Consider the following 27,874-nt stretch of genomic DNA (forward strand, 5'->3'; position numbering starts at 1 on the left):
AAGATATTTATCAAAAACTGGTTGAATTAGAATTTAAAATTATAATGTGGAAGGAAAAACTCTAAGGTGAACAAGTTTTCTATCTTTTAAAGATATTTACATTATGAATAGAGAATTGATAAAATTGTTTGTGTGCCGTTTTCCCACTTAAGAAGCCGATGAAAATGTATCAGTGGGTCATTCGAGATAGAGTTTACTTATAGTGACCTCCATTTTCACTCCTTCGCCTCTCTACAGACTCTCCATTTCTTTTTATGGGAAATGGAACATCTAAAAAATCAAACAAATAGCCTTAAATTAATTTTTCTCAATTATTTCATTTTGTCTAAATATAATATTTTTTTCAAAAATAACATAAATAGGTTATTTTCTTTATTGTTCCTGTATTATATTATAATTATTAATCAATTATCACTAATTATCGAAGGATAATAGTTATTATTTGCTATCAGAAAATGAAAATTAATTACCAATTAAAAAATAATTGGTGTTAAAGAGTAATTATCTATAATTAATATTCATTGACATTATTAGTATTAATTACTGATATTATTAATAAATTATATCAATTAATATTCAGAGTATACAAATAAATAATATTAGTAACTAATAATCTTTTCTTTCATAAGCGACATTTTTGATACAAAATTTTATATTAATATATTCAATGAGTGCATAATCGAGACTTTGATGTCAGACAAGAATAGAAGAGGATAGGAAAAGGATAGAGATGGAATAAAAATTAGGGAATCAGCGCCATCTCCAGAGTGCCGCAGATGAAACAAATTAGAATAAGAAGGATAGATATAAAAAAAAAGGACAGAGATAGAATAAGAATTGATAGTAATCGCCATCTTTCGAGTGTCAAAGAAATTTCTATAAAAAAAAGATAGAAGAGGGGAGCAATCATCTTAAGAGTATCAACTTAAGAGTATTTTTTAGAATTTTTCTTTACATAAAAGATGGCGCAAAGAGTTCAATTCTTGTCTTATTTTACGATGCCTTTAAGAAATATCTTTCGCATTCAAAAGATGTCACTAACTATTAAATCTATCTCTATCCTTTTCTACTATTTGTTCTGTTTGTCTGTATTTGTTTCATTTACAATAATTGCCGGAAATGTTTTATGTATATTTTTATTTTTTTTTTTATGCCGTTTAAAAGATAAGTATACATGAAGTAAATATTAAAATTAAAATGTTGGAAAAATGTTTTTTTTTCTTATCAACTAAAGAGATAAGTATGAAAAAAGTAAAAGATAAAATTGAAAAATTAATTTTATTCAATTTCTTGAAAAATTTTGCATATTAAATTATATTCTTCTAACAGAAAGTTGAAATTTTAGCAGTAAAAATTGTTGTTCACATTTATTAACAGAAGAATATAATTAAAAAGAAGCATGTTAAAATATTCTAAAGTTTGTTTTATCTATTTTATATTTACTTTTCATGCTTATCTCTTAAAATTATTACACTTTTTGAAACTTAAACAAAAAAAAAAATACAAAACGTATATATTTTTAAACATTAATAAAATTTTTAAACTTGTAATTTCATTTTGGAGGCAAACATGATAATTAAGTAAATATCTTCATCTTTAAATAGAAAGTAATCATGCTTTTCCTAGTTAAAGAAAGTTTATCTTGGAACAAAAGATTGAATGGACAAATGACAAATGTATTTTTTTTTTTTCTTATTTAATAACATAAGCAAAATACATTTTACATAATATACATGCAATCTAAATAAAAAGAAAAGTACAAAATAAGTAGAAACAGCTTTCTTCTTTTTTTTTGTACAATTATCATATATTTATTCTAAGTTCGTAACATTACATTAGACAACCACAATGAAATGGCACGATTATCGAAGCTTCGACCTAAAAAGGGTGTGCAAGATTGGACAATAAAGAAATTCTCGTCGATATAAAAACGATCTTGTAAGGATTTGTCGCAATAAACCCTTAAATTCTAATAGTACAACAAGCGGCAAATAAATAATAATTGCATCGAGAAGAAGCGGGGAAATAGTAAATAGAGAGATAGGAACGAAATGAACACGGAATCAAGATAAGCTTAAAAGTAAGTAGTGCACAAAGAAGGTTTAAATTTTCCCGCCATTGATAGGATGTACGAAAAAATTAATAAAAAAGATAAACATATTCGGGAATACATATTACTGTTATACGATATTATCCTATAAAATATATACAAATATAAATCGCCAATAATTATTTAAGAAAAATTTAATAAAAATAAACGATATATATTAATAATATTAATAATATTCGTTTGAATTTTTAACTATCTTTTTGGACCCAGCTTCTCGTTCCCTCAGATTTAATATATATTTTTGATCGCGCTTTCTCATTTATTTTATTTTTTTATACAAATTTCAATTTCGACTCTCCTTAATTTTTTCTGTAGGAAAATAATCTATCAAAAATTTGATAATTGTTAATATACATAATATTCTCTTTTCTATCTAATATAGAACAAATAATTATAGATTTTTAAGATCAAGATTTATCATTAAATTCTTCTGTAAAAAGAAAATATTAATCTCTCTTACTCTCTTACTTGTTTTCTTCATTTTTTTCAGACTTAAAGATTATATACAATAATATATTTCCTTCATTTGGCAGTAAAAATTCAGATCGGAAAGGGTTAATTTTTGCGTTTGCTTTTCCTCGCTTAATTTTTTTTTTTTTTTTTTTTTTAATGCTAACTCGTTATTTACAAATTTCGAAGAGTAGGGGACGTTATTTACAATCGAATCGCACACAGCATCAACTTTTTCTCTCTCGCGATTCGGATCGGTGAGCACAGCTTGACTTTCACTCTGAACAGTGTACTTTCGCATCGCGATACCTCGATCTCCTTGGATCTCTCTTTATTCTTTGTCTTTATTCTTGTTACTTCAGAAAAATATTCCTTCATACTCATGCATGTATGTTTTTCAATGATAAAGAGATTGAACATAAATTACTGCGTTTATAATATTTGTCATACAATTTTAAAACATTATTTATCCATTAAAAAAATATTTTTTAATAAATAAAGACAACTTTAATAACGATAAATATTCTGATAATATATGGTACGGTGTATGTAGAGAAACTCATATTAAAAATAATAAATTAGAAAAAAATCAATGACCGTGATATTTACAGTTGCGAAGGAAACAACTTCCAGATGCAAATAAAAATAATAATGCTTTTAATTTATTCTTTGAAGGATCAAAGAAGAAAAAGATGTTGAATCTTTTCAAAACGAAAGGGAAGTAGATCAGAAATCTAAAATTAAAGCCAAAACAAATAATGAATAAAAAAAAAAACTACAAAATATTTAAGATTAAATTAAAAAGAAAAAAACACAATAAATATTTATATAAAATTGAAATCTAAGAAAAATGTAAAATCAAATTTAAAAATTATAACTTTCCTACATCCACTTACCACATCTTTAAATTTTTCAATTATTCAATTATATCAAAGAAGAAGATGATATCGCGATACGTAAGATCGAGAAGTGTTCGAACAGTGAACCACCTAAACTAACAAATTATCGTCCTGGCAGGCGGGACCCATGCTCGGCCAATTACATGCTCCAGCGCCATTGTCAAAGGTTAAATGCACAGGGCAGTTGAACATGTGGAGCGTGAACTTCTTGTTGAACTCGTCCCAATGACAAGCGTAAAATTTATTGCAGAAGTTGGGATGTCGGAACAAACCTGGTCTAGCACAATTGGTGGCTCCATCTATGATCTCCTCCGATTCACTATCTCCGTCAGAGTTGTTCGCAGGTGTATCTAAATCTCTGGTAACACTAATGACATTGGTAGAGGAGCCAACGTTGTTCAAACTCTTTCCAGATCTGTAATTGGCAGTGAATCTTGAAGTACTAGGACTTGAACCGAAGTTTATTGAAGGAGTGACACTTGGCAGATAACCAGATGATGGCGTCTCTTGGGAATGACTCTGTATTTGATTGTTCCAGATCTTAATTGGTCCTTTAGAGGATTCGTAATCTCTATCCTCGTATGAGCCATTTTCCTTTTCAAGATCTACGTAAATATCTGATTCGTCGTAATTGGATAGATCCACTCTGCCTTTGGAGGAATCGATCAATTTGGAACCTGGACCTCTAAGATTGGCGAAAGGATCTCCTCTACAGGTGCATTCTGCGCCTAATTTTCCAAGCAAAAGAGGATGCAGATCACTCCATTTCACTATCACTTTGCCTTTACCTACAGCTGTCGACTTGGCAGTACTTTGGTAAGTGATGATCGAGGATGGTTTTGAATAATCTCCAGAATAAGTAGTAGCTGAGAAAGGCAATTGTGTCGGTTGAATAGCTGAGGATGTTGATGCAACATAACCTGGCCCGGATGTTGATGCAACATAACCTGGTCCGGATGTTGGTGCAACATAACCCGGCCCGGATGTTGATGCAACATAACCCGGCCCGGATGTTGATGCAACATAACCCGGCCCAGATGTTGGTGCAACATAACCAGGCCCAGATGTTGATGCAACATAACCCGGCCCAGATGTTGGTGCAACATAACCCGGCCCAGATGTTGGTGCAACATAACCCGGCCCAGATGTTGATGCAACATAACCCGGTCCGGATGTTGGTGCAACATAACCCGGTCCGGATGTTGGTGCAACATAACCCGGCCCGGATGTTGGTGCAACATAACCCGGCCCGGATGTTGGTGCAACATAACCCGGCCCGGATGTTGGTGCAACATAACCCGGCCCGGATGTTGGTGCAACATAACCCGGCCCGGATGTTGGTGCAACATAACCCGGCCCGGATGTTGGTGCAACATAACCCGGCCCAGATGTTGGTGATTGTTGATGAATGTTGGAGTAATCTGTTCCAGAAATAGATCCTGGCGTGTAAATATCGTATTGGCTTGGCACATATTTGGCATTGCCTCTATAATTAGTGACCAATTTTCCAACTTCTTCTTTAGAAATTCCTACGTTCGTAGGAGAACCATCACTACCAGTAACCGATCCTACAGTATATCCTTGAGAAGTTGCTGGTGTTGATTGTTGATAAGTAACACCAGGTATTGGTTTTTTATATTGATATGTTGTGTCAATGGCTGGCGAGATTGTGCCGCTAGGCAAATACTGAGACTGAAAATTGAGTAAAATCATTTAAACATAAAACATATGTTGATTAGATAATGATGATCTTATTTAATAATTAATAAGTCAAAATTAATATATTATTAATCAATATTCTTAAAATTTACCTTTGGTTTCAGTGATTCTGAAATGCCAGAAGGTGTCACAGTTTCAAACATGTTCTTGGTAGTGGTGAAATATGGAGAACTGGATGACGGAGTAGTAGATGCAATCTAAAAATATCATTAATAATATTATTATAATCGTATAACAATAATAAATATTCAAATAGATAATTAAGAAAAAGACACACCTCTGAACCTATTATCTTGAACACTTTTGTTTGTGGTGTGCTAGTAATATAATCGCCCTGTTGAGTAGTTTTTATTCCAAAATCAAATTTGGGTTGATGTTTGTCCTGAATTATGGTCATAGGAAGAGATGTCGAAGATGCAATGGTTTTATGTCCAGTATCGGCTAGTGGATGAATTGTAGATTTACCAGCTGGAATTTTAACTGGTTCAAAGGCAGTTGTCTTATAATTGTCAAATGGTCCAGTAGTATGACCAACAGATGTACCAATCGAAGTAGGTCCATGTGTGAAGCCACTTGGTCTCTGATAAGTGCCTACAGTTGGACTGGCAAGTTCACTTGGCTTACTATATGATTCCATATTCAAGAAAGGAGTTGGAGTAGTTGCAGGAACAAAACTGCCCTTTGTCGAGGAGATTGGTAGATTTTTCGTTACTCCACTATCAAATGATACACCAGGTGTAGGATAGGAATAGCCAGGACTTTTCGAAAGTCCTAAATTAGGTTTAGACTGATCGATATCTTGATTGTATGTCGAAGTTGTTCCTGGATAGCCTGCACTAACGCTGCTTTCAGTGGATGATTTCGGGTATCCTGCTACATTACCTTCGAAAGCTTTCGCGCCAATATGTTCAAGATTGGAAGGAGTTGGAACTGATTTTCCAGTACTAACGTAACTATCACCAGCGCCTAAAGCAGCAGTAGTAAAGCCAGTAGGTCCAGTTTTAGTAAATCCACTAGGATATGAAGGTCGATCTCTGCTTCCAGGAAGAGTGTCTGGAGGAATAGATTCTCCAGATGGCCTATAGTCTGGAAAATCTTTTTCTCTGTATTTGATTGTCACGCCGCCACTATTAAATCTGACGGTATTATCTTCATTATCATAGTATTCGTTAGTCTTATAACCGGTGCCATGTGATGGTGACACGCTTGCAATTTTGGTTCCATACGAGTATCCTGGTGTGACAATTCCTGATGGAGTTGTATCTGAATCAGTAAACACGTGATGTCCTGTGGAGCCAATTGTTCCTTGATCGATGGAACCACCAATAGAGATTCCAGGTCCCGTTTGTCCTTTGAGTATTAGTCCAGGACTCGTTTGACCTTTTATGATAGTTCCAGTTTTTGGTGCTCCGGTTATTACGACATCACTAGATTTTCCATATATCACAGTTCCAGGACTAGAAGTTCCAGAACCATAGGCAGTCTTGATTCCATCACTGACCACATAGCCAGGTGTACTTGGACCAGTTTTTGTGTATCCTGGATAATTAACTCCAGTCAATATGCTACCTTGATCAGAAGGACCTGTGAAAACTGTGCCAGAACTGCCTCCATAAGTGTTAAGTGTTCCTGGAGTTGAGGGTCCAGTGATGATCGATCCCTGGACATCATGTCCTGGGATGGAAATACCACCAGTACCGACGGTTGGTTTTATTTTATAAATGTCGTTGGATGTTACATCTCCATAATATGGAGTAGAAGGCACATGACCTCCTAAAGTACCATTCAAACCTCCATATTCACCAGTGACTTGATAAACATTTGTTTCAGAAGTAATTCCATGGTTTGAAATATAGTCATCTGTTGTATAAGTTTGACTACTTGGTAGTGGAGGAGAACATTGGATGGTAATACAAGTTGGTACATTAGGCTTGTCCACAAAAATGGCTACAAATTGAATAATAATAAATTAAATATTTGAATTATTTTCAAGTAAAATTATTTTTATGAAAACTTACGAGTTTGTGAAATCTTGGTAGGTCCAGCTCCAGTTGTACCACTGAAAGTATAAATTGGAGTCTGCGATGATTGTTCACTTTGGCCTCCTGTTTTAGATCCTGGAAACTTCGTTCCTGTTTGCCCAGTATAAATATATCCAGTTCCTGCAGAAGGTCCTGATTTCGTAGATTCATAAGTAGCTCCTGGAGATTTTACACCAGAAAGACTATCTTTTATTCCTGATCCACTGTAATCTTCTGTTACAATGGTAGGAGTTCCTCCAGAATATCCATCAGTGAATTGCACATTGGTACCACTTGTATATCCTCCATGACCTCCTATCGTTCCTGGATATCCTTTATCAATTGGTTGTGATCCAGTACCATGACTAATAAAATCTTGTCCTGAATATTCCAGATTTGTACCAGTTTTACTTGGTCCAGTATAACTTGTGCCAGTTGCTCCACTATATATTCCATTTGTTTCTGTATGTCCAAGGCCTCCTGTTTCACTATATCCAGTAGATACTTGACCTGGTCTAGTATATCCAGTAGATACTTGACCTGGTCTAGTATATCCAGTAGATACTTGACCTGGTCTAGTATATTCAGTAGATACTTGACCTGGTCTAGTATATCCAGTAGATATTTGACCTGGTCTAGTATATCCAGTAGATACTTGACCTGGTCTAGTATATCCAGTAGATACTTCACCTGGTCTAGTATATCCAGTAGATACTTGACCTGGACTAGTATATCCAGTAGATACTTGACCTGGTCTAGTATATCCAGTAGATACTTGATCTGTTCCAGTGTATCCAGTAGGTACTCGACCTGTTCCAGTGTATCCAGTAGGTACTTGACCTGTTCCAGTGTATCCAGTAGGTACTTGACCTGTTCCAGTATATCCAGTAGATACTTGACCTGGTCTAGTACGTCCAGTAGATACTTGACCTGATCCAATAGGTACTTGTTCTGTTCCAGTATATCCAGTAGATACTTGACCTGGTCTAGCATGTCCAATAGGTACTTGTTCTGTTCCAGTATATCCAGTAGATACTTGACCTGGTCTAGCATGTCCAATAGGTACTTGTCCTGTTCCAATGTATCCAGTAGATACTTGACCTGTTCCAGTGTATCCAGTAGGTACTCGACCTGTTCCAGTGTATCCAGTAGGTACTTGACCTGTTCCAGTGTATCCAGTAGGTACTTGACCTGTTCCAGTATATCCAGTAGATACTTGACCTGGTCTAGCACGTCCAGTAGATACTTGACCTGATCCAATAGGTACTTGTTCTGTTCCAGTATATCCAGTAGATACTTGACCTGGTTTAGCATGTCCAATAGGTACTTGTTCTGTTCCAGTATATCCAGTAGATACTTGACCTGGTCTAGCATGTCCAATAGGTACTTGTTCTGTTCCAGTATATCCAGTAGATACTTGACCTGGTCTAGCATGTCCAATAGGTACTTGTTCTGTTCCAGTATATCCAGTAGATACTTGACCTGGTCTAGCATGTCCAATAGGTACTTGTCCTGTATGAGATTCTGTGTATACTCCACTTGGTCCATAATGATCTGGTCCTGCACCACTTTGATCATAAGGTGATCCTGTTTTTGTAGTCTTTTCACCATAGTTTATCGTGCCAGTTCCTGAATATCCATGATCAATACCTGTTCCAGTATACCCACTTCCAGTCGTTCCTGAATATCCAATAGATCCTTGATCAATATACGAAGTACCATGATCTTTTCCTGCTGATCCAGAATATCCAGTACCAGGTGTTCCAGAATAACTATCAGTTTCTTGACCAGTATACGTCGTTCCATGACTTATTCCTGCTGATCCAGGATATCCTCTACCAGTTCCAGAATAACCACCAGTTTCCTGACCGGTATACGTAACTCCAGGACCTCTTGTCGAACCAGTATATCCAATTCCAGCTGTTACTGAGTAATCATTAGTTCCTTGATTAAATAAAGTTCCCTGGCCTCCTACTTCTGCTGATCCAGAGAATCCACCAAGCCCTTGATCACCATACGATCCATAGCCTTTTGTTATCGGTGTGCCGGTATATCCTCCAATTCCTTGTCCAAAAGTGGATCCAACTCCACCAGGTGATCCTGACGCAGTGCCAATCGTTGTACTGGCATATCCTCCTCCTCCTCCTCCCAGTGTTCCCGTATATCCCTGAGGTAATGCTCCAGTATAGTATCCTCCAGTACCTGGAGTGGATCCTGTGGTATATCTGTCAAAATCTGATCCTACGTAACCACTAGCAGTATAGGTTACTACCAGCCAAGGCCATTCGCAAATTAATTTTTGCTCGTCGAAAATCAAACCGTACGGGCAACGGAATTCGTAGGCCATTATTTCTGGTCCTCCTATCGTGATAATTTTCCATTAATCATATATTTCAAATTATGAAATAATGAAAAAAAAAGAACGAATGAAATAAATAAACAAGAGATACAAACCTAGATCGATGCAGGCAAAGAACCAACGAGGATTTTGAGGATCTGCAAAGTAACCAGTTTGGGATGAACAATGGAATCTCACTCTTGTCACAGGTGCAATTTCGCTGCTTCCAGGACATGGAGATCCTTCTGGCATAGAACCTGGCCAAACACAAACTTCTGTATTCTCGTCGAAAGATAAACCTGTTGGGCAATCGAACTCGAACACGGAGTAATCTTCCACTTCTTGATTGAATTTCACGCATCGATAAAATCTGTTTAAAAAAAAAACAGGAAAATTTTATGCAATGATTAACTTGCAATTAGGATATATTATACCTGTTGCAACTTTTAGGATGAACGAAATAGCCTTGTCTGGAGCAAGTGAACTCGGTTTGAGTGTTCTCTCGAACTACTCTGATATGTCCTTCTGTATCTACTACGCGAACAACTCGAAACTCGGATGATTTGACTTTAGTCGAATATTCAAGTTCTCTTTGCTGAAAAAAAAATGATTTAATTTTATAAGTAATAAGTTGAATATTTAATTATTATGCTTTTATCAGAAACAAAATATGTTATTAATAAAGTAATATAAATTTCTTATTAAAAAAAATTGAAATCGATAAATAATATTGGAATTATTTATATATCTATTGATATATAAATATATATATGATCTGAACTTTCACCAAAAGATGGCGTATCAATGAAGATTTCGATTAATAAAATTAATTTTATTAAAATTTTGAAAATTAAGTAAAACATTAGAGTTATATCGACTGTTAATAAGAGGAATGTAAGATCCTTCTCAAAATATTCCATATTTTTTTGTCCAACAAGAAATATTTAAAGATAGACGTTAATTAATGTTAATAAGTGTCCGATTATTTTTATTTACGTGTAAATCGTCTTCCAAAGCATTTAACACAGCAGCTCTAGACTTCCTCTTGAAATCCATGAACGAATGATGAATATCATGCGTGATAGGAGAGCCACATTCCGTTTTGAAATCATTCTCTATATCGTATATACCCAATCCAGGGAGATCTCGAACCAGCACGTATTTACCCTTCAGAAATCAATTATAAAAATCATCAATCGTGAAACAATTTTGATTTTGAATAAAAATGAATATTCCTCTCACTTTAATTGAAGCCGATATTCTATCTTCAAAAGCAATCCACATTTTGTCTTTGAAAGAGTAAGGAGCAGTAAGATCTTCGTCTCTTTCCACCGTCCATTCTCCTTTATTCATCAAATCGCATAACTGAAAGTATGATAAATAACATGTCAGTGCAAGTTCCATTTACATACAAGATGTCTAATTTAATTTATCATTGCAGGTATAAATAGATAGAAGAAAAAAACTTCTAACATAAAAATCTTAAAAACATTTTCTCTTACTTCATCTTCTATAATACTCTACAAATTAAATTTTCGAAATAAATTTTGTCTTCCTCTATATCAATCTCTCCTCAGAGATTCCACACCTTTAAAATCACTTCTCGAAAATTTCCTTCTACTTCTTCCAAGATACATCATCAATTAAAGGTAAAGAGATCCGATTACATTTAATTGATCAATCCAAAATTCTCCCCTATTATTTTCCAAAGATTAATTGTTCACATAAATTGGCCTGTTTCACACCTGTTTCTGATCAATGACAATCGGTTGCATCTCCTCGGTGGGCGCGCTCGGGGCATTGTCGTCCCGATCCTTGAGCGTAAACTTGTAAGCGCTTGACGGAACGGACATCAAGATCTTCCTCTTGGGAGCGCCCAATCCGCTGATCAAGTCGATCAAACTATCCGCGTTGAACATGTCGAAGAGGCCCATCAATCGCGACGGATGGAACGTACGATAAGACTCGTCATCTTCGACCAGGTAATGCGTGGGTACCGTAAATAGATCCACGTACCTGTCGGCGAAAAACACGGAACTCCATTATGCATTTATGCACATTTATGCGAATAGGAATGAAAGAAGAAAATGGGGGAGGGGGAAGAAAAAAAAGGATAATCGTTAGTCGATTTATTCCGTTCCATGAATCATTTCTGTGAATATACATAAACACGTGTTGTTTCGAAACGACATAATAGTTCCGGAATAGTACGAGCCTATCATGATTACTGGTATATAAGTGTCGTCTCGATATGACTGTCTCATTCATATTTCAAGAACGATCTCGAGTTACCCTAAAACTCATGCATATGCGATGAAATATTTCGCATAACACGAGAGAATCACAGGCAATAATAGGTTTGTCCTATTATCTGTTACGACATCTCGTCTTAAAAAATGCCTCGTAAACTTTGTGTATCGTATACTTTCAATTGTCAATAGATAATTATCGATAGCAAGAAAGAAGCTACTTATATATTCATACATAAGAAGAACATTACTCTATTAAACATCCACGATTAAATTTTTCTTTTTCGATCAATTATGTTTTATATACACGTGTCGTGTAGATATTCTTATTAGAAACGATCAATAGCAGAAGGAAAATTCTTATCTTTCGTTCCACTTTGCAACGCAACGTCCAATTGTCTGAAGCATCGCATTGTCGTTCGATAATTTCGAACGAGTTTCGATCTCGTTCTCATCTTCCTTCTCGTTCCTTGCACTCTCGTTTCATATTCAAAATGGCAAAAGTGGCAAGCGATGATACAACGACGCGTGCTACACGCCTGTCATCTAAAACGACCACGTTAATTGCAAGGAGCAAGTGGAAATCAAGCATGGTTCGACCGAGAACGAGGCGTATCGACTTGTCGCGGCATTCCTAATGTGTTATCCGGTTAAGAATTGGCACAAGGTTAGGCAGATACGTTGAGCATGGACGTGTAATTTTTTTTCTTTTTTCTTTTTTTTTTTTTTTTTGCTTGAATCCATTCCGATTGTCGGTCAATAATTCATGAACTTAAGCGCAATCGAGTTTCGAGATGCTACGTGTCTGGCTTAGGTCTGGTTGGAAGTTGGGCGTGTGAGACGTTTTTTTTGAGACGGCTGGAAAAGGGAATAGCTGGGATAAATGTCCGAGAGTTTAAGGAAAGTTGAAAGGTATGTCGTTTAGATGGAGAAGTGTCAACAGTTGTTGATCGCGAGGAGAAAAATTGAAAGAGTTATTCGAATTGCATTACAAAAATAGTCAAGCTTATAAAAATAGAAAAACAATGAATTTTGTGAAGCGACTATTTTCGAGTTCTAGTTTCAAGCTTGTAATTTATTAAGTTTAAAATTAATTTCTTACTTGGATAATTCTTTCAAGTCGTATTGTTTGGCCAGATCCTCTGATTTCGTGGGTAGGACCAAGAAGATTCTCTTGTCGTACGATTTCCTCAAGAACTCGTCTTTCAAACCTTTCACGAAATGGACTAAACGTTCCTTTGTTCCAGCAGTCATGTTCAACTCGACTCCATCAACCTGGTGATAGATAGATCGATCGAAAATAGAAATCGTTCGAGGATGAATCGTTGCTATTTTTTCTTTCTTCTTTTTTTCGATAATAAAAATGTGAAATTACCTCTTTCAAAACTCCGATCAAACGAGCCGTGATCTCTTGGCGAACTATGCCGGAAGTTCTCAACGTTTGCGCAGGATCGTCCACGGAAATCACGAACTGAAGAGTTGGAACAATCTCCTTCACTGATTTCCGGAAGTCTTCGAATTCTAGAAAAAAAATTAATAAAATCATTAAAAACATTAGTTACTTTGATACATTAAATTGTACAATTATCATTTATGTAAAAGGACATAAAAGAACGAAGGAATTTTTCAAAGGTAAATAATTTTCTTTTAATTATATCTATAAGGAAAATTTTCAAAGTTGAATATTCGTTTCTTATTTTTATAGTGTAATTAATAATATTTCTTGCAATTTCTTTATAATTATATCGTTTTGCATTTTTTTTTGAACGCTTGATTATTGCATTAACTTTTTTCTAATCCTGTAAATTACCACAATTTTTCCTCATTTCCCAAGAATACTCACCTAATTGTCAGATTTAGCGATAGTAACGTTCACTTGTAGAATAAAAACTGTTCTCCCCAAGAATTTCCGGCTTCCTTTCCGTGATTGTCGATCTCGTCGCACAATCAACACGACACGATGCAGTTAGAAGAAATGTCTCCATATAATTAATCGTGAACTTTCACGTATTTTTGTGATCGATTTTGACAATGATTATTGATAAAACTTACTTTCTATTTTACCATTCTAGAATTAATTTAATATCCTAATTTTATTAATCTTCCATTATTTTTCCGTTTATTAATTTATTTCATTATCTATGATATTTTGTATAAAAAGTAGATTTAAATTCAAGTAAACAAACTCGAAAATCTTACTCGACGTAAATAAATGATTTTAATTTGTTTTCTTCTTCGAAGAATATCTAAAATGTTGGAGAAAACTTTCACATGAACGAAAAATTACAGCTTTCATATAAAAAAATTACAAAATTAATAATAAGGATAAAATAAAAAAGAAAGATAATTGTTTAAAAAATAAAATCCAGCCGCGAAATTATTTAGTTACACCTCGTAACAATTTGACGACACGTTATTTCGATTAATATTTTTCTTCCTTCGAAAATACTTGTAAAAAGGGGGGCACACGTGAACTGGTTCGCCCAAAATTTCCATATACGCTCGATCGATCACAGTTTTCATGGTTTTATGTAATTTTTTCCAATATGTAATTATGCTAAAAAACTTATTACACGAGAGAAATTATGTAACGATAATGATTATTTATTTTCATTCTTTGTAAATGGATCCGTGAAAGTGGAAATTTTCGTGAATCGAAAAGAAAAAAAAAGAAGGCACGTAAAAATTTATCGAGTGATATTTGTCACTCGAAAATGAAGCTAGATTTTAAAAGGAACGTTGATACACGAAATAAAATTCAACGGCATGCGAGGGAAAGTGATATTCCTTACATCTGGATCATCTATAAGAACCACTTTCAACGCCGCTGTCCCCGCTGTTTCATTAGCCACGCCCATGCACGAATTTGGTCTGGGCTTGACAAACATTTTTCGAAACTCGTACCAACAACTCTTATTTGAATTTAAAGATCTATTTTAATTTCTCATTATCTTTTTTTTTTAACCGAATGCAATTCGCTATTCCATTTTGTAAATAGTTTTTAATTTTTTTTTTATGGTATTTATTCTTTCTTCGAATTAAAAATTAATTGGAATATTCTATCAAATTCATAATTCAAATTCTTTGAAACAAATTATTAATTTTAAATCCTAAATTCCTTGAGTCTTTCCTCATTAATTATTATCTTAATTTTAAAATTCCAAAATTTTTGTTAATATCTTATAATAAAAATTTTAAAATTCAAATTTAAAAATTTCTTATTTTTATTATATTAATAATTTTTACTCGATCCAATACTCTCATTTTTCAACATCTCTTCAAATAATTCTATTCTTCTACAAAATTTCAAAACCTGTACAATGTTAGAAATCCAAAAAGAAGAAAAAAAGATTTTTATTCGTCTCATTAAAAATTCCTATTCTTTTCAACAAATTCCCTTATTCCCTTATTCCCTATACATCTTCTATACACAAATAATTCCATTGTATCGTAATCCAATCGATTAGCACGGTTTTTCAATTAAAAAAAAAAAAAAAAAAAAGAGGGAAAAAACAAAAGAGCGAAGGTTTCGCCTTGAACCCTTTCCAATTCGTCCCTGCCATTCGATTTTAATTGAAACTGGCTCCTTTCGTTATCGAAAAGACGTTTAATACCACAAGAGACAAGACGGGTCGAACGCGACCATTCATGGGCAACGGTCGCAGAGAAGAAAAAGAAGAAAAGAAGAATACGGTATGGATACTCGTTTTCGAGCGATTATGTCACAAACGTGGCTCGTGTAGACACGACTTCTGTCCTCGTCTCTCGAGTTTTTCACCTCATTTCGCCCCTTTCCGTTTCTTCTCATCTCGTATTCACACTTCCTTTTCTTCCTTTTAATCGCATCTCGATCTCTCGGTGATCCCCGCGGCCGAAAATATCGAATTTCACGCGTGGCATACCGTCGTCACCCAACCACCATTTCGTTATGCATAACAAATTGATTTTGGCGAAATTTCGAAATCTCTTCGATTTTTCTTTTCCAGCCTTTCTTCTTCTTTTCTTCTACTCTTTCGATCGGTTGTTGTTTTTTCACAACGTTGCACAACACGACCGCGTCCCTTAAAGGTTCGAATTTTGCGGATTTCAACGGTTGATCTCGATGGTAATGAAGTGGCTGTTGCAACCGATTAAATAATAAAGTGGATCTTATTGCAAAGTGAAGTTGAAGGCGTGTAAATAAACGAGGAAAGAGAAAATCAAAGCGGTGAATTATTGATTCCTCGATAAAATGAAACGGAAGGTTTGAATATCGAAATATAGATTATGTTTCACAACCGACGCGAGAATTAATAATAATTTTATCAAGTATAAATAAATTTTAATTTAGAGTAGGAAAGGAAATCGTTTTAATTTTTTTTCATTCCTCGAATAATCTTGATCAAATTATTACGAAAAATTTGCTCGAAGCGAGAAGAAGAAAACACGAGAATAATATTATTTCATTAAATATTCAAAAATTTGATTATATAACTTATAATTATATACACATCCAATCGAAAGATAAATTATATTTTCTTGTAACACGTTTTCTAATAAAACTTCATAGTTAATAATAAAATAGAAAAAAAAAATATTACATAAAGATACATAAAGATAAAAATATCTTCTTTACAGGAGCTCGAGGAATTTAATTGAAGTCTTTGATCCGCCACTTACTTGATTATAGGTTTGATAATCGATTAAATAGTTTGTTAATTGAACAACTATTTCGACATCTTCTTTTTTTAATAAGTAAATATCATCGAATCGATACTTCGTCGAGAATTATGAAATAATATAATTCTCTCGGGATTCCATGCAAATTAATTGGTTTATCAAAGTGTTCTCGAGAAGTGTTAACTTTTGACACGGAATAAATAAATAAAAAAAAAAAAAAGAAGCAACGTGTGATGTTCATTCAAGATTTAACAGGATCGACTGTTCCAGCTGAATATTCATCGAGCATTGTCTTCTATGAATATTTTAACGACGTCTTCGCGAGACAGACACGCTTCTCCCTCGATTTTATGCATTCTGGACGCACTTCCGACACGAACAGTATTTTTCTTTTTCGATTCTTTTGTTCATTCCGGTTCAAGGAAAGTCTTCGACTTTGTTTTGCTCCCTACTTTAGAATTTTCATTTCGCTTTTATCCTCTAATTTTTACGTAATTCTATTTCGACCATTAATTGCGATAAAAGCTAATTTTATTTAATTTTGATAAAAAAGTAATAATTTATATCGATTTGTTAAAATAATCAGTGATTAATCATTACAATCACAAGTAATAGTGATATAATATTTTTGAGAAGAGATAATCACAGTTTTGTAATTATATGATGATACAATTATTTTTCAATAATCCAAATGACAAAGAAGTGATATTATATAAGTATCGTTGATTGAATAATACAATAATGAAAGAATAATTTTTCATTAACGTAGAATTATTATGTTATTCATATAAATAGAACTAATATACATGGTGAGTCATTTTGATTGAAAAATGAACGATTTAGGATCGAAATGTCGATGATAAACGACAGGAGCTAAATCATCGAGAAAATCATCATAAATTAAGCGGGAGGGAGAATTAGTTTCTCAAGAGTGACAATATCATCGAATGTAAGAATACACCGTCTCTCGTGGTTGGATTTCGATATCCTGTTGCAAGTGCAAGGATGCAGCTGCACCTCCATGGATGTTGTGTTTATGCAACCGCAAAAAGCATCTAATCGTATGAATTATGCAACGTTTAACGATTGATACAAACATTTAATTTATAAAAGAAAACAAGAAATTATTAATTATCGTTCTCATCTTCATCACCAATTTCTATTTCTCTTAAAAATTCTCCGACTTTTAATTACATCCTGAATCAATTTCTTTTCTTCTTATCCCGTTTTTATTTTATTAATTTTTATTTTTGAATCAATAAAAGATTTTTTAATTAATTCCACGCCGATTAGAACTTAGCCAAGATATAAATATATCAAGAAAACGATCGTAAAATTACATAATTACATTTTCATCACCAATTTCTATTTCTGATAAAAATTCTCCGACTTTTAACTGCATCTTGAATCAATTTCTTTTCTTCTTATCCCGTTTTTATTTTATTAATTTTTATTTTTGAATCAATAAAAGATTTTTTAATTAATTCCACGCCGATTAGAACTTAGCCAAGATATAAATATATCAAGAAAACGATCGTAAAATTACATACCGAATCATATTTTTAAAAGGCGATACTCTTATCTATTAAACATCAACATTTGACACGCGTAATTACATTTTTCTTCTCGCCCGTTGATTTATCGTTTAGACTTAATCAATACGAGAAATCTTCTAATCGTTCGAAACTCTTTTTTTACGAAAAAAAATCCATTTCCAAGAACGTTCCTCGCATCCGTTTTCTTGATATATCTCACAAGATCTTCCCACACCGTTTTGTTTTTTTTTTTCCTTTCATCCATAACAAGTGGAAAATCATTCGATACGATCGTCTGGCTTCGATCATCGCGATTATCAAGAATCAAGGAATCCGTCTTTCAAACGAGCATGCAATTTTTGTATATATGTCGAAGATAGAAATACTGGGAGTTAGAAACTTACCGGAAACCGAGAGATTCTGCACGTTCAGGCCTTTTTGTACCAAAGTGGTGCATCTGCAAATAGATTCCGTCAACAGTTCCACCTCGGAAACGGAAGTGTAACAAACCACCTCCCTGCCTGGTGATATCTTCTGTTTCGGGCATTCTGAAATCGATCAAATAAAGAATAAATTATTAATAATATTCCTATACACGTATATATATTTAATTTTTGCATCTTATTATTGTATCCTAAAATTCAATTATCTCTGATTGATATAATCGATTAATATAATAGCAATATAATATATACTTATACTGATTATTAATTTATCTACAAAATACGAATCATTTGTCGAGATTATTTTAATCTCTTCAATGGACTTGACACGATTATAAACGTAACAAAATTAACGTGGAGGAAAAAAAAAAAAAGAAAAAGCCAAAAATCAGTAGGTTCGATAGATCTGTTTGTTATGTACATTGATTGAACGTTGACATCATCGTTCGCGTATGCTATAATAATCGTTTACATAGGCCTTGCGGCTCGCCGACGAGGAAAAAAGGATGCTCGATGCTAAGGAGATGCTCTGACAGAAGAGAACGATACTCGGTAACTGTGACATTTATTATCAATAAATTTCAATGTTGATGCCCAGACTTCGAGGAAAATGTTTCGACAAAGGTGAAGGAACGAAGGAGGAGGAGGTGGATCGTTCGAATTTTTTAATATTTAATCATGACGATTTAGTTTTTTTGGGGGGGGAAAGAATATTTTTAAAAGAGAGAATTAGATTTGGGACGAAGTGAACAAAATTTTCATTCGTTTATTAATGATTTAAAGTGGAAAATTTTAGGTTTAATATTTTGGATGATTATTTGTATCGATAAATAAATCGATGATCATCAAAAGTGTTCCATATATACGCAAATAATTATTATTCTAACTCAAATTAGTATTGATAATAATCTTAGATATCCCAAGATGATGATATTTTTATTTATTATAATCATTCTATGTTCTCACCTTTCGAAATTCAAAATTAAAAACTTGTACAAATTTTATAGAGGTGTAATTGAAAAAATGTTAACTAAAATATAATAAAAAGAAAGAAAACTTCAAATTTAAATGAAATAAAGACTCTTAACTTTAAAGATTCGCCGTTCGATAAAAATATCCCGTATTTATAGATAAATGATTGATCTACCCATGTAATCCAAATAAAATTTCTAACAATCCATCCAAGTGATTAGCAAGTGGAAAGTTAAAATTTACATTAACGTTACATTGTTATCTTACATACCTTACGTACATAACAATAATCTCAAGAAATTCGAGAAAAGTTGCTCAAGTTGGGGAGCGGAGAAAGTGCTACACCCACACGGATTTTATTCTTATTTTCTCAAATCGCGTGATCCATTCCCCAAAACGAAAGTTCCGTTTACTTCGATTTTTATCGAAGACGTACGCGCATAATCCAAGGAATCCGATTCTCGTTGCACGTGCTTACGAACGCGAAGATCGACCGGATTTAACGGCGTAAATAGCACCATCCTTGTATGGATCGTTGCTCCAGTTGCCGATGGCGTAACCTAACCTTAGAGGACAACGTGTTCCCGATATCGTGGAGAACCCGATCGCGAAGAAGATGTGGCGATTGGACATCGATTCGATTACGATGGAAGCGAGTTTCGTTTCCAAGATGGAAGAAAAATTTCGCTGTGAAGAAGTAGTTTTATGTAGTGATTTATGAATATAATGTGCGTTTATTTATAATCGACTTTTTAAAAAATGTAGAAAAATTTGAATGAAAGCAAAGAATCTTTGAAACGAAGAGAAAATATTTGTACAAAACGAGATTGAATTTACAATTATTACAAATTATGATGTTTGGATGAAATTATGATAAATGATGAATGGAGAATACGAAGAGATTAGATTTGAAGAGTCGATTTTGCAAGAAGTTTGTAAGAAATTTCCACGAATCTTAATGAATATTAATTAGTGATTAGTGTAGAAAGAGGAGGTAATGATATATGTAACGATATACTTGAACTAATACAGTTCGTTGGACACATATCATTCATTATTACTTTCATTCATATCACTTACTTTCATTCAATGGACGACAAGTTTAGGTTTAAAACAAGTCTGTCCGATTGATTTCTCGTTTCTTAAATTACATTAATTAATATAGGATTAAAAATTAATAAATTAAAATATCAATTTATCCTGAGATAAAATAATTATGAGATAAGAATCTCAAGTTTTTAATGAGTTTCTCTAATGATATACATAAATATGTTTCAAACGAGATTAGAATGGGTTATGCTCGTTAAAGTATAATCATTCATAAATGCTTGAGTATTCTATCTATCTCTATAACTGCAATTATTTAATTGTTAATCAGCACGAGTAGTAAAAAGGCAGATATAAAACTTACTTCTTCATCAAGGAATATTTGTATATTAAACAAAACGATTACTTTTATGAATACTTTTAGCTATTCTTGATACCATGTTAGAATTTTTCATTCATTAAAATCCACAATATGATATTTCCATGATCGTTCAAAATTTGTACATAAAAAAAAAAGAAAATGGGATATCAAAAAATAAGCGTGCAAAGTATGCAAAAATTAGTCAAACTCAATCAAGTTTTCATCGAGTCATGAAATTCAAAGATATTTAATTTTGCTGATGGAACATAACACCTTCTTATCATTGACAGATATTATATATATATTTTTATAGAAAAAAAAATATATATATATATATTGTGTCATGATACTAAAAAACTATGTAAATTTTTTAAATTATTATCTTAATCAGATTCCATTCCATAAAATTCCAAAAATTTTTTACGAATTGAGAATGATACGACATCTTCTAATATTAAAATTATAAATAAAATATCTTCATTAAAAATTTTGTAAAAAATTTGCAAAAAATTGTTCAGTTAAGAGCTTTTAATCAATCTCCATTATATATAATATCCTAAAGATAGTCAAAACAGGTATGATGAATCTTGATGATCATTATCGACGCAATAATTTATATTTTAACAATCGTTATATAATTTTGTAAAAAATACATACTATGCCAGAATATCAAAAAAAAATTATGGAAATTTTTAAATCATTAACTTCATACAATCACATCTCAATCTTTTTCTAAAATATCACGATCAATTTCCATTCTTCTAAAATTCCAAAAACAAATCCTTCAAATCCATCCAAATGAAAAAAAAATACTACCAAGATATTAACAACTTAAAACTACACAATTTTTCTTATCCAAATAGCACAATTTCCATTCTACATTCAACAAATTCACATATTTAACTTCACCAAGAACCTCGAATTTTCAAATCCCAAACATTATATTAAAAAAAAAAATAATATATATTACTCCGACAAAAGAATCCTCCAACGAAACAAATTTTCTACGTTTCAAATTTCACGTTTCTTTAATTATTTCAAAAAAAGAAAAAAAACATGTAAAACAAACTTACGCAAGCCGCAAGCAAGACCGAGCAGCCCGAAAAGGACCGCGACCCGTGTCCTGTCTATCATCCCGCCAATCTTACACCTCGAATCCGTTCAATATCGTGGCAAGATATCCTCCGGATCCTCCCTCCTCGGCAGTGTAATCCAAACTCCTCGGCCGGAGGAGTCCGCCGCTCATGGATGGATCGGAAAAATCGGCAAATATCGGCCCGTCGGGACGATCCAGCGGGGCGACCCGTCGAACGGCGACGAGCGAACAGGTTGCAACAGGTTGGAAGGTGTTGTTCGTTTGTTCGTTTGCCAGAGAGCAAGGAAAGCCTCTCTCTTTCCGTACGTACGTTTCCTGTGTCGGCCCGAGTGGGGGATCAAAGGAGGCTTCGAGGATCCTTCGAGTTCGAGTGCGCGTTCCGAACTGAACCTTCGAGGAGGATACGTGGTGTACTTAGTACAAATCCTGCCCGGATCGGATAGCGGCGCGAAACACGGGAGATCGAGGGAGAGATGGAACCCCTCCAAGGGGTACGGGTTGGTGGATCAAAGAGGGAGACGGGAGATAGGCGGATTATAACCGGGTGGCAGGGTGGGGTTTCGACGCGGGCTGGCCCAGATCCGGACACTTTCCGTGTTACTCGTTACGTTGCTTACGTTACGCCAAGAGCAAGAGTTTCTTTTTCCTCTTCGTTTCTTTTCTTAATTTTTCGGATCCCGGAGGAGATCGTTTAACTTTTTCGCGCGATTGAATTTTCAAAGATGAACGTAATTCGTAATCCGATTTCTTGAGAATTTTATTTTTATATTGAAAATTTTTTTGATATCGTTCTGCTCCTATTTTTAGAAAACAAAATTGTGGAAATTTGGATATATATATATGTAGTTTTATATAGTATTGTATACTATTGATTAATAAAAATTCTTAGGTTAAATTTTAGAAAATAACTTGTATGATTCTTTGCGGAAAAAAGATATACTTTCCGAGTCAGTTGAAATCATCGTATTTTCTATGAATCGATATAAGATGTAATTTAAGGTTAAGTCGATCCTCCAGATTTGAACGACATTTATAATCAACGTGTAAACTCGATATTTTTGTGGAGAAGAATTTTTCCCGGATAAATAGAATTATTGACAATAGTGATTGGAGTGATTTAGAGAGGATTCCGTGAACGGGATTTTGGATTGCTTCATAACGTGTTATTTTCGGCAATGCTTCTTGCGAGCGTAGGTGGATCAAAGAAACGGGATTACGTAAGATTCACACGAAAAGGCAATTAAGATGCTTTATAAGCGGCTGTAAACACGTGTAGCGAGAAATTTCAATGACACAGTGTGAAGGATCGAATTTTGTTTTCTCTTTTTTTCGTCTAACAAAGCGTGGTTAATTTTTGATTTCTAAACAAGAAATAGGAGAAGTGCGATCCTGTGATCCTTGTGGGAATTTTAACGTCAACCTTGGACAAAGGTTGTTACGGAGGAATACCCTAATGAGAGGAAATCGTATCGTATTTCCTTAACCTGGCCCCCTTTTTTCAGTCCACTTTCTTCCAAAGATATTTTGTATCAAGCGTGAGTATATAGATTCTACGATTTTTAATCTTAACACGAACTGGTAAGATTAATAATTTATTCAATTTTTCTATCCTCCAGTCTCGTATTACTTTTTCTTCTTAAAGTGTTTGTTTTCCTTTTTTATTTATTTACTCGCTTATTTTTCCTCATTTCTAAATCGATCTTGCATTGGAAAAATTTTATTCCTTTGTATCTTTGATAAAAAAATAATTTCTAATTTCTAATTTCATACTCGAATACTTGAAACACGAATGAATATTAAGCGCACACGTGTCGATGTATGCAATATTGAGAGGTTAACGAGGAAAACTTTTCACCAGGATGAAAAACTGTGCGCTCCTTCGACGATGGCCTCAAATCGAAACAGTTTTTCCTTCCAATAATAATCGCGTAATATTACCCAAGTATATACAAGTACAGGTATAGAATTGTTAGTGATTTGCCGCGTGGGATTAATGTTTCATTAGACGACCGAGTTAGGGCGACCACAATTCTCCTTCTGCAATCGAACTGTCAAGTATACATTCAACACTTTCATCCACGTGATATTTGCACTGTCATCTTTGTCATCCTTAAGCATTCTCAGAGAATTTTTTTTCCTCTTTTAATAAATTCTTTTTTTTTTTTGTCCAAGTTAGCTCGAACGATTACGATTCAATGTACAGCGTGTTTCATTTACGATATTGTCGGAATTATTATTTTCTCTTCATCATTCCAATTGTTATATTTTATTGTACGTTTGATACGATCGAGATCTTTGGTTAAATAAAAAGTAAAAATTTATAAGATCATCTTAGTAATAAATTTTTCTTTCAATTCTCAGGTATCTATCGTACAACATTTGAGGTATCTATTTTTATAATTGTTATATTTTATTATACGTTTGATACGATCGAGATCTTTGGTTAAATAGTAAATTTTTAAGATCATTTTAGTAATAAATTTTTCTTTATTCAATTCTCGCGTACAACATCTCTGGTATCTGTTTTTATAATTGTTATATTTTATTGTACGTTTGATACGATCGAGATCTTTGGTTAAAATAATAATAAATAATAAATTTTTAAAATCATCTTAGTAATAAATTTTTCTTTATTCAATTCTGCGTACAACATCTCAGATATCTATTTTTATAATTGTTATATTTTATTATACGTTTGATACGATCGAGATCTTTGGTTAAAATAATAATAAATAATAAATTTTTAAGATCATCTTAGTAATAAATTTTTCTTTATTCAATTCTGCGTACAACATCTCAGGTATCTATTTTTATAATTGTTATATTTTATTGTATGTTTGATACGATCGAGATCTTTAGTTAAATAGTAAAAATTTATAAGATCATCTTATAATAAATAAATTTTTCTTTATTCAATTCTCGCGTACAACATCTCAGGTATCTATTTTATCATGACAAAATTGAATTGACATAGTTCCCCGTTGAAAAGATTTTCTGCGAAGAAATCTAATTGAATTATAACACATATCTATTATTAATTTATTGCTGATTCTAAAGTTTATAATTTTTGCCAGAGTGTTATTGAAATTAAAATTACAATAATGTCGAAGCATAAAATAGGCATAAATGAGGAAAGAATTTTAAAAAAAGAAAAGAAAATTGCAGATAAAAAAAACTCGTGAATAATTTGAAAATTAACCAAAAAAAAAAGAAAAAATCTTAACCTCTTTTCGTTAATTTTCAAATCGAAATTAAAAGAGAAGAAGAAGAAGAGAGAAAAAGAAAAGGGAAGAGGAGGAGGGAGAAATAAAAGAAAAAAAAAAAAAAATGCCTCGCTCGGTTTACTCACTCTTAAACGCGTAACGCACACACGACAAAAACTCGTTCTCGAGAGGGGACGACAAGGAAGGGACGAAGGAATTGAACGGTGAATTCTGTTACGATGATTCAACTGCACTGTCTCCGGACATTTATTACCACGATAATACGATCCAAGCTATTTTCGAACGCGAAAATAAAAAAAAAAAAAAAAAAATGTATGTTTTCTACTTGAATCGACGACCAGAGGCAAGCGTCACGACAGCCTGCCTCGAACTGTACCTCGAACAATTAGAATCATCCTTCTCCAGCAACGTGCACGTGTTTACTAGCCTATTCACAGCATCCACTGTTGCGGATGGATTAATCGACGACGTATGCTAATCGATAATGGATACTGTCGCGCGTAGATCCGTTACATCATCCAACGTTTCGCTTTTTTTTTCTTTTCTTTTTCACATTTTTCGCGTTAAAAAAGGTATTAACGCGACACTCGACTTCTCTCAATCCTTCTATCCGATCATTGTTAATAACAAATCGGCTGGTTTCTTTTCTACGCCCGATAATGAATTCTAAAATACAGTCACAATTGTGATTAGTGATTATTAGGTGTGATTTTCGAATTATCGAATTATTGTGTTTATTACCTGTGAAAATTAACCTGTGATAAGATTATGGATCGTCTCATTTATTGAATATTAAACATTCATTTATTTATTTTGGAATTCTTATGATAAAAGAATAAATAATTTTCAAAATTTTAAATTCAATCTTCTTTTTCTCGCGATATATGTTAACTGTAACTTGATTTTATTATTTATCCCAAATTTATCAATATTTCGAGATCATAGGGAATATTTTTATGGACTCCACGAATAAATTTTCGCACTTTCCGGAAAGGATAAATTATTATCATTGTTGTAGGAGAACAATGAATTCAGAATCTTACTAAATCGCGATCGATCATGGTGATAACCAAAAATGGGTCGATATCGACTGCGATGCCGATCGCTGAGAAGGCGATCGTCATCGACACTGGGTGATCGTGTCGTGAGAATGGTTCCCAGAAAGGGCGTACAATTATCGAAGACTTGACACAGTTAACTCGATTTCCTGATAATTGAGATCTCTGGCTAATGAAAAATTAACGATCAATCGGTACGACGCAATTCCTTCATGTTGGAAAAGTTTGGAAAGTTATCATCCGCTTTGAAAAGTAAAAAATGTTTCGTAAACTTTAGCTTCCAGTGTTTTTCCAGCCCAAGAAAAATTTCCTTGATTTCAAATCCCGAAAACCATTATGAAGTTTCAAAAATTAAATACTTTTAATCTTATTCTTCAATTTGTTAAACTTGGAAAATCGTTTCGTAAAAGTGTTTCAACGAAGTAATTAAATTTCTGAGAGTTTTCAAATAATTACTTCATTCGAAAAAAAAAAAAAAGAAAAATAATAATCAGAATTCACACATCTGGAAGTGATCAATCTTTTCAAAATTCCGAGATCTCTCCTGAAAGAAAAAAGATAGCTGGTTAATTCGAAGGAAAAAGGAAGAAAAAGGAAGAAAAAAATAAAAAAATCAAAAGAATCTGAATTCATATCATCGATGTCTTTCAACAGAAAAAAACAGCCACTATTTCGTAGGGAAATTTTCCGTTATTTCGGCAATAAACGATTAATAACTCGCAATAAAATATCGTATGCCCACACTGGGAACAAGATGGATGATCAGGTGAATCATCGTCGATAAGGTCGCGAATATATCCAGGCCTGCATACGTGTGTTGCAGTTTCTTCCTACGACTTACGTCACTTTCGAAAAGAACGGTCCCTGGGTGTCGCGATTTCCGTGGCGGGCATTATGATTGCCACATGGAATCGACATCTTTGCGCGCGCGATAAATTTTTAGTGAATTATTGCACAGTGTCGAAAGAAAAAAATGGGCTTTCGGCGCTGTGTGTTCGCCATTTTCGTCCGCGCACAAATCCGTTTCCCCCCGATTTTTATTTTTATATTTACGATCCTCCATCTTGCTCCCCCAACGCTCTTGTCGTCGTTTCATCAGAAAAATATATATTTGGAAATTTTAATTTGGAAATTAAAAGTAGAAAAAATTATTGCAAAAAATTATTATTCATCGATCTATCTGTGTAATAACTATCTCATAAATTTCTTTTTTCTTTTTAATCGAACGTAGATTTTTATTTTTCCTCTCTCAACTCAAAAGCAATGTTAATCATTTCAATCACGGGGATAAAATTGTTCTTATCTTATATGGGTTGCAAGGTATTCGAATATTACAAAAGTTGATTCAGCAATTCAAAGAAAGCTCGCGAGAAATTACGAAACCCTTTTGCACGGTGCTGTATATCGTTCGGAAAGAAACGTTTCTAACGAAAGAAAAGCGTCCATCATTCGCGCGCTCCGGGCGATCTGGTGCAACAGGCGACAATGCACGGACAGGGACGTGCACAAGGAGGGAAAGGTACCTTTATAGAAAATCGTCGAGACCGTAAAAAGGCCGCGGTCAACTTGAAAAGGAGACACCTACCTGTTGGTGGGCGTTTAGGTGGTGGCTGCATACGCCTTTTACAAACTCTACCTGTGCCACGGTAGCACGTTCCGCGATTACGTGATAGGGAAAATATTCTTTTCCCCG

General features: G+C 33.6%; 1 protein-coding gene across 3 annotated transcripts; it reads right to left on the minus strand.

Annotated features, from left to right (window-relative positions):
- Positions 1-3,468: 3,468 nt before the first annotated feature.
- Positions 3,469-25,859, minus strand: LOC102653655 (mucin-19). Of its 3 annotated transcripts, none has more exons than XM_006560194.3 (14): positions 25,449-25,859; positions 21,877-22,289; positions 18,385-18,528; positions 13,162-13,307; positions 12,889-13,061; positions 11,283-11,553; positions 10,780-10,902; positions 10,534-10,704; positions 9,972-10,132; positions 9,654-9,907; positions 7,197-9,560; positions 5,456-7,125; positions 5,271-5,375; positions 3,469-5,151 (listed from the first exon to the last, which is right to left on the minus strand). In XM_006560194.3, exons 2-14 carry the CDS (start codon positions 21,935-21,937, stop codon positions 3,550-3,552), a joined length of 7,245 nt encoding a protein of 2,414 aa, XP_006560257.1. In that variant the 5' UTR covers positions 21,938-22,289; positions 25,449-25,859; the 3' UTR covers positions 3,469-3,549. The 3 variants fall into 3 exon arrangements, with proteins under 3 accessions (XP_006560257.1, XP_016771574.1, XP_006560258.1); XM_016916085.2 differs by having other exon boundaries at positions 21,877-22,696; XM_006560195.3 differs by lacking the exon at positions 25,449-25,859 and adding an exon at positions 25,249-25,404.
- Positions 25,860-27,874: the final 2,015 nt, after the last annotated feature.

This window comes from Apis mellifera, linkage group LG14, assembly GCF_003254395.2.
Source record: "Apis mellifera strain DH4 linkage group LG14, Amel_HAv3.1, whole genome shotgun sequence".
Taxonomy (NCBI): Eukaryota; Metazoa; Arthropoda; class Insecta; order Hymenoptera; family Apidae; genus Apis; species Apis mellifera.